Raw genomic sequence first — 8,350 nt, 5'->3', positions numbered from 1 at the left:
TAACCCTAACCCTAACCCTAACCCTAACCCTAACCCTAACCCTAACCCTAACCCTAACCCTAACCCTAACCCTAACCCTAACCCTAAAACCCTAACCCTACCCTAAACCCTTATAGTACTCTAGCTTATACTATTAGCTTTATAGAACTAAGAAGTAGAGTAAAGAAGGAGAGATCTAGACTATAAGGACCTATACTAATAGATTTAAGTAGTTTAAAAAGACTACTACTTATAAATAGCATATTAAAAGGTAGCCTACTAGAGGAAATTTATAGATAGTCTAGAGAATGTATAGAAGGCTAATAAGTATACCTAAATGGATCCTAGATCTAGGGGTATTCCTATACTATAAGGAATTTAAGAGCCGGTTAATAATAATAAAGGAAAAGCTATAGTACTCCTTTAGGCCTTTTTCCTACTATAACTAGAGCCTAAAGGTAAGAACCTAAAAGGTAGAGAGACTTCCCTACCTACCTAGGTATATAAGGAGATTATAGAGAGTAAAGTTCGTACTATAATCTTCTAGTTAAGCCTAAAGAAGGCACTAGGCCTAGATAACATACCGTTCCTTATATAGTAGAAAGTATAGGAAGAGGTAAAGGGTAAAATTATAGCCTTATATAGGGCATCGTTACGCCTAAGCTACCTTTTAGATAGCTAGAGGACTATAAGAATAGTCCTATTATAAAAACCTAGGAAACCCGACTATATAGTACTAAAGGCCTTTCGGCCTATCTTACTACTAGCTACGATTAGTAAAGGCCTTAAAGTAGTAGTTATAAATAGACTCGCTTACTTAGCGAAGAGATATAACCTTCTTTTAGATAACTACTTTAGAGCTAGGAAGAAGAGGTTATATAAGTAAGCAATTAATGTCTTAGTAGAGCGTATATACGAGGCTTAGCGAAATAGGAAGGTTATATCTCTAGTAACCTTCGACGTCTAAGGGGCATTTAATAAGGTTAACCCTAGAGTGCTTAAAGTAAGGCTTAAATAGAAAGGAATACCTAAGACCCTAAGTAGCTAGGTAGAGGACTTCTATAGAGAGAGGATAGCTATAATTACTTTTAAAGCGTTTAAAAGCGAAAGGTAGTTAATCGCCTAAGCCGGCATTCTATAGGGGTTACCGCTATCCCTAATACTATATATCTTCTATAACGCTAATCTTATAGGGCAACCTATTAGTAAGATATAGGAAGCCCTAGAGTTTATTAATAACTACTCCCTATAGGTTATAGAGGATACTATAGATAAGAATATCTAGACCCTCTAGATAACAATTATTATAAGAATAGAGAGATAGGTAAGAGAAAGTAGAGCGACATTTAAACCGTTAAAAATGGGTCTTATCTACTTTACCTAAAGGGTAAAAGAGATTAAGTAAAACGGAGTTATCTAGTAACTATAGTTAAAAGGAAGGTAGGAAGAGAGGTATATACTCTATATAAACGCGGCATAGAAGAACGGGAAGAGCGGTATTATAGTAGTATAGGGGTATACTAGGAAGACCATTACCTAGAAGCGACTACCTAAGTAGGTAGCTAGTAACCCGACGGTTATAGAACTTATCGCTATTAAGGTAGCCCTAGTATACTAGACGAGGAGGAGACTACGTCTAACGAAAACTATTATTATAATAGATAGTAAATAAGCTATACGCTCTATAACGGAAGGTATAAGCCTATATAGATAATACGTAGTACGGTACATCTATAGGCATATTAACGCTCTCTAGGCTCGGGAAGGTATAACGGTTACCTTATAGTAGGTACTAGCCTATAGAGGTATATATAGTAACGAGTAGGTAGATAAGCGGGTAAAAAAGGCGCTAGAGAAGGGATAGGGAGAGGTAGAAGGCGTTATTACGTAACTTAGAAGCTATAATAACCCCCTAACCTCCTTAAGCATCTAGACATCTACTAACCTCCTAACACCTACTAACCCCTTAACGCTACTAGACCTATATAACCGTAACATTATAAAGTTAAGAATATATTAGTAACGCTATATAGGAGTCTTAAGAAAGATGGTCCTAAGGGTAGCTAAGAAGACACTTTAAAAGAAGCTAGATAAGACCTAGGTCTAGGCTAGGAGTATAATACCTTAAGACACGCTATATACCGGATTATATACGTAGAAGCTAGACGGAGCTCTCCTAGGTCCCTATATAGTAATAGTATATAACGCACTATTAGCGGAAGAAGCGTTAATACTTGCCTAGTGCCGGATAGGGCACTTCTAACTAAAGAGTAACCTATACCGGATGAAGCTAGTAGACTTAGTAGGGTGCGAATGCGGAGCTACGCGAGAAACTATTAAGCACGTTATATACGAATGCCCCCTCTTACGCGAAGATCGTTAAATTGCTATTAAGGTAGTAGGGCATAGGTAGAGGGACCTTTCTTACATACTCGGGGGGTGGAATCCCTAGGAAGACCTAAGAACTAAGTAACTAGTTAACGGGCTAAAGGAAAAATGGAAGGCGAACCTCCTAGCGGTGAAGGCGGTCCTCCACTTCCTTTATAAGTCCGGCAGGTTTGCGTGGCAGACGAGAGCTGTCGAGTAATGGGAAGCTAGAATGGAACAAGGACAGATAGGGACAAAGAAGGTAGAACTAATAGGAGACGGCTTATAGGTTTGCCGTAGAACCAAGTAGCCTAATCAATCGAATCAATCAATCAATCAATCAACCTAATGTTAGAACCGGAGTATAGTAGCGAATATTAATGACGTTCTCTGTAAGGCTTAACGCATCCGACTGTCGGACATTCCGGGTCATTAAAAGACAAGCGTGAGGGCGATCAAGACTGAGTAGATAGTGACTATAAGTATGTGCTGCTTGTGGCCACGCAAAACAACATTAGCCGTTGATGAATTCAGATCTCTGCCTCAACATGCTGCCATAACGAGACAATAGCCACGGCACCGGCAGACACAGTACTCCCAGACAGCCTAGAAATGTCAGTGACCAATGCACTCCAATACCCTGATACATTGGCCGTGCCGCCACTACCATACCAGCAGCAACAAGGTATCGCGCCATGGTGACGCTGCCCAGAGCGCTCGAACTCCACGTTCCGTATATGTCAATGATATAACTATAACTACTGACGAAGATAGCTGTCATAGAGTATCCGAATAGGACTGTAGATGCGTACGCTGACCAGTAGCTAACACTTTTGTAACTGGTCCAGGCAAGCCAAAAAATAGAAACGGCAAAGAAGGGCGACGCCACCATGGCAGGAAGAAGATGATCCTCTGGTTTCTTGTTGTGGGTCTCGCCGGCTCTATAGTGAGCCATGTTGATAAGCGGCATGAGTGCTACGGAGATCAAAGCACCAAGGCATATCCCTAGGAAAGCAAGAGCGGTATCTCCATCCGATAGACCCCAGGTATCTGTGAAGATGAACTCGAACCCATTGAGAAAAGTAAATATGACGACGTAAATGACGATCAAATAGAAACCTAGAGAGATGATGATGGGCTCTGTTGTAAAGAACTTGGCCGGTCGCGATACATTGTGTACAAGTCTCTTGCCAAGAGAGTCTTTGCCCTCGAGCTCGCATGTATACTTGTCGGAACCCGTGATAACCCTGAGATGGTACGTTCTCCACTGCACAATCATGGGGGAAAAAGTCTCAGGCAGGAAAAATAGGGCTACAAGGAAGATTGTGCCACTCTGTATCAGTCCAATCCAGTAGACCCAGCGCCAGGAGGCGTGCCCAGTAATCCAGCCGCCAGCTACGGGAGAGAGAATTGGAGAGAGCAATGGGCTGAGGGCGAAAAGTGGCCAAATTCTATCCCGATCTCCGTTGTCGTACAGGTCGGCGAGACTTCCGCCGTAAATCGATAGTGTCGAACTTGCAGAAACTCCAGAAAGGAAGCGGAAGATGATTTGAGCCGCAAAGTTCGGCGAAAGGGCGTCTCCGAGTAAGAAGCATAGATACAAAAAGGTTGGAACAAGATAGACGGGGCTACGACCAAGCTCTTCAGAGAGTGGCCCAACGGCGAGACTCCCGGCGGAGATACCAAGAAGGAACAGAGCGGTGGCCAGAGTCTCAGAGGTCTGGCTGACATGAAACTCCCTGCTGGATGGCTTTGTGACATTCGAGTCGCACGCAGAAACCCAACCCTGAGAGAATACCATCAGAAATAGAAGAAGTGTTGTCCACGATCGTTTCGAGCGAGACCAATTGCGGGGATCAGCCTGATCCAAACCATCGTCGTCACACTTCACAGTGATTTTGTCGTTGCCTTGGCCAAGACCTGACTTCTCACAGGCAGAGTCACCACGTGGTAATGATGATGGAAGCCTCTGTTGTTCAAGATCCAGCAAGTGCGTTGAAGAAAGTCCTCGGCCAGTCGGCTCGACATCTGAATCACTGTTGCGCATTCCATTGTGGGCGGATGGAGTAAGCGAGCTTGCAATGAGGGAGTCTCGCGAGTGTAGCAAGGTTGCATATCTTTTCTGTTGCCTGTATTGTAGAAGAGTCTGCATCGGGCTTGAGTAGTCGGTCGGAAAGTGAAGGATCGAAAAGTTCCAACTTCTTTCCCGCACGGCAGACAGCCATATTCATATGTTCGCAGCAAATCAGCCAATATGTTCCTCGATTGGGGAGACGGAGGAGAAAGAGTTACAAAGCTCAGACTGAAGATGTGACGTTTCCCGTTGACGCCGCACCCGGGATGAGCTAGTGATCGCCAGGGTGTCGTGACGACGTTTTCGAAGCTTGTCTTCCAACCACCGCATCGGGAAGGTAAGCACACGAGCAAGCTTTTGTTCTTTAGGGCGCGCGGTCGCTGTCGGGCCTCGTCGACTCACAGGTCACTTCGTCAATAATGCCCTTAAGTCTTGACAACAGTAATTAGTGTTCAAGTGATCAAGTCAACTAAAGTGATCGAATTTCGGTGTCGCTGCAGCGCAGAGACGTGTTGACAAGTGATGCGCCACAGAAATATGCTTTCGCAATAGCGCGGATGACACAGTATGTCACTCACGTTTGAGAACCCCATCGCACCGGTGTCCTTGCCGATAGCCCAGTCGTGAGTTTCAAGTGACATGCCCAACTACCTGACATGCATCGAAACGCGCCTTGAAAGCCTTGGCCAACAGCTGTGCTATCCCGCGGACAGTCGTTCATCGTATACAAGTAGAGCCGCATGAAGAACTTGGAAAGTATCTAACGGTATGAGCAGATAGACTTCCGGGGATCTGGCTGACCACCGATATGTCTTCTTTCTAATTGGCTGTGTACGTCTTGTTTTTGGAGCACATACCCACTAACCCGTCTTCCTCCCAAGCAGCACGTACGTTATACTTGCGAAAAAAATTCGAAGGTACCCAGTCGTAAAACATCGATATCAGAAACTCGGCATAGGATATTGAGAGCCACGAGCACCGCTTAGGTAATCAAAAACCATCGAGTGTTCGTAGCGACATATAGAGACTGCACCGAAGAAGAAGTCTACATGGTGCGTTGGCCGGCCGAGGTAGCAGCATTAATACCGTAAGAAAGTCATGCAATCCCGTTCAAAAATTCCCTCCGCATCGTTCGCAGACTTCTTCGGCTGACTCAATTTGGTCCCTATACTGAGTACCACGGTCTATGCTTTACATGACTTGGGGTTGATAGAGCGGTTGGCTATGTATAGTAATGAGTTCAACCTTCAGCTTTGCCTGGACTACTGTGCAATCCAGCTTACATCATCCAGGGACAGAAGACCGTTCACAGTCGGATCTGGGCAGAATATGTCAATCTCCAAGTTCGCACCATTAGAGATGCCCCGCACGTTAGGGACGTTCACCACAGCCCAACCATTACTAGGTTGGATGAGATTCTGACTGTAAATTCCGATACCCCCGTAACTGGACTGAATCGAGCAGCCCAAGTTGCTTTGATCGTACGAGTACGCGAACGAAACGGTGTATAGTTTGTTAGAGTCAGAGTAAACCGTTTGGATCGTATTGTTCCATTGACTACCGGTCGAACCCAGCACACTGAGAGCATGTCGAGTTAGTCATGAGCATCAAAAAGGTCGCGGACCTCCTGGTGAGTACTTACAGATAGTAATCGCCGGAATGAGCATTGCAGGGGTCATCGTAGATTCTCCAGCCACCATTCCTGGGCAATAGCTGCCAAGACTGGTCGCTAGTACCGCCTTCGAAGCCTCCTCTCTTGATGAGGTTCACGGGCGCTACGGTCGTTGTTGCGATGGCAGTAGTGGTAGTTGTGGTAGAGAACGTTGAGATTGTGGTCGCGGGTTGAGTTGTCACGAACGTGCTGTAGGGTGTGCTAGCAGTAGTGATCGTGCTGGTAGTGGTTGACCCAGTAGCAACGGCAGAACAGGCCTTTGAAATGCGGGAGGGGGACCAAGTTGAGATTGACGCAGGTGTCGCAAGGACCGTTCCGTCTCGCTTTGCATTGAGCTTGGAGGTCACCGTAGTAGTGGTTGAGCTGATATCGACCTCTGTTCCGTAGGTGGTTGTGATTGTGAAGCTGGTAACGACAGAAGTGAAGACTGAGGTTGCTGGAGTGGTAACGCTCACAACGGTGGAAACAGGTGGCTGGTATCTGATGTAAGCAGAGCAGAAAGCGGCTCCAGCAGTGCTCAGGTAGGAGACATCCGAAGGACAGCTAACATCTCCAGAATTGGTTGTATTTGACGAGATGTAGCTCATGTCAATAGTGTAATGATCGGGGCCGCGCCACTGGCCATTGTTGGTCGCGTAGCTGAGATCCCACGCTTGCGTGTACAATGAGCAGTACTGCCCCTGGTAGACACCATGTTTGTACAGCCCATAAGTGTTGTAGAATTGGCAAGTCTTGGGGTTGCCTCGAGATGGCGGGTGTGCAACGTTGTAGGCAGTTTGAGAGCTGGGAGCACCGTCAGCATAAAGATGATTGCAGGAGTGGAAAAAGCTTGCCTGCAAGCAGTGGCGCAAAGATCGGTGTCGAAAGGACCTTTGTTGAAAAGCTTCGAGCCCATGAAAGTGTCCTGTTCTCCGATTCAGTCTCAGAACATGCATTGTAACGTCTGGAAACAAAAAACTCACGGCGCCATTGCAGTTCAGAGGAGCATTTATCGCGGCGCCATTGAGCTGGACATTGGGCGTGTATCCTGAGGACGTCGAGACGATGATGTCACGTTTGGTGAGAGGATCCGCAAAGATATCATTCTTGACTTCCTGGATGGCGGCTTGTTGATTGTAATCGGTCGAGTTGTCGGGTGCGACGACTGGGTCAGCGCTGTTGTCTGCCAGGTCGAAATCGATGTCCTGGCGACGCACCCTGATTGCACGAGACTGCTCATCGGTCGGCAAGCCTTCGACTAACAGCCCGAAGGCCAGAGAAAGAATGGTAGGATTGATCTTCAGTTGCGAGGATTTACATGTATGTAGAAGGGTGGATGTGTGAGCTAGGGCGACCAGTAGCCCTTCTTTTATAGGTCTCCTGTCCAAGCTAAACGTGCTGCTGAGACGTTGCAGAAACCGAGCTGAAAACGCAACAAGCCATCGTTTTGACCGCCGTCGCAAGCCTCTGTCACTGATGTGGTCGAAGAGATCGAATGAGAAAGAAGCTTTCCACATAATGAAAGCGTGGTATTCTGTCCGCAGATTGAGTACATCTGCCTCTAGCGACTGGAGGAAGACGCAAACAGAGCCTGAGATGATGAATTTGCACCTTGGAACGATCTTGATCATATAGTCTCCATGGAGTCCAGCAGCGTGACAACGTTATGGGACTTTGCTCGTTGGAAGTGCTTTGCGGTATCTCGCATCATTGTGGACAGGCCGAAGAACGGTACTCGAGTCGCGAGAGGTTGGATTCCGCGAGGGGCGTGACACCACCTGACGGATCAAGCTGGTGCACACAACAAATGCGCTGGAACATAGCTGAGGAGGCGTTACGGATGTGCAGCCGAGCTGAGAATGAGACGGAAGCATTTGGAGTGGGGCACGTGTGTTCAGCAGTCAACAAAGCGCTATTCTCGGTTTCAAAATTCATTAGAATTTGCCACCCCCAACTTCGAACTCGATGCTCAGAGCAGCTAATTACCTGCTAATTCATCAATTATACAGCTATATACAGCTCTACAAGCTCTAATAGCTATAGTAATAGCTGTACGTCGTTGTTCTATTGATATACACTAGTTTTGAAGCCTCCTAGAGCCCTCGCTGATGCGCAGTATAGTAGTAAACTAGCTCAGCTCAATCCCTCTCAGCGACCACGATAAAACACTAGTTGAGGCCATGTTCCGCGACGACTGCGACGTCAATACAGTACTTAAAGTAGTTCCTCATGCTGCTCGGAGTACGCTCTACTAGATGCAGCGTAACTTTGAAGCCGCT

General features: G+C 46.3%; 3 protein-coding genes across 3 annotated transcripts; 1 reads left to right on the top strand and 2 right to left on the bottom strand.

Annotated features, from left to right (window-relative positions):
* Positions 1 to 688: 688 nt before the first annotated feature.
* Positions 689 to 865, top strand: M436DRAFT_59288 (uncharacterized protein; the record flags this gene model as incomplete). The annotated part of the gene is made up of 1 exon (XM_013566770.1): positions 689 to 865. A coding segment is annotated over one exon (177 nt), but the record flags the coding sequence as incomplete, so codon positions are not given.
* Positions 866 to 2,860: 1,995 nt separating this feature from the next.
* M436DRAFT_59286 (MFS general substrate transporter) lies at positions 2,861 to 4,498 on the bottom strand (the record flags this gene model as incomplete). The annotated part of the gene is made up of 1 exon (XM_013566769.1): positions 2,861 to 4,498. The coding sequence occupies one exon, from the start codon at positions 4,496 to 4,498 to the stop codon at positions 2,861 to 2,863; it is 1,638 nt and encodes a 545-aa protein (XP_013422223.1).
* Positions 4,499 to 6,265: 1,767 nt separating this feature from the next.
* M436DRAFT_19437 (uncharacterized protein) lies at positions 6,266 to 7,135 on the bottom strand (the record flags this gene model as incomplete). The annotated part of the gene is made up of 4 exons (XM_013566768.1): positions 6,266 to 6,466; positions 6,506 to 6,823; positions 6,886 to 6,996; positions 7,055 to 7,135. Coding segments are annotated over 4 exons (711 nt in total), but the record flags the coding sequence as incomplete, so codon positions are not given.
* Positions 7,136 to 8,350: the final 1,215 nt, after the last annotated feature.

Source organism: Aureobasidium namibiae (genome assembly GCF_000721765.1).
Source record: "Aureobasidium namibiae CBS 147.97 unplaced genomic scaffold scaffold_44, whole genome shotgun sequence".
Taxonomy (NCBI): Eukaryota; Fungi; Ascomycota; class Dothideomycetes; order Dothideales; family Saccotheciaceae; genus Aureobasidium; species Aureobasidium namibiae.
The sequence above is the reverse complement of the archived record's forward strand: the minus strand, read 5'-3'. Positions and strand labels throughout refer to the sequence as shown.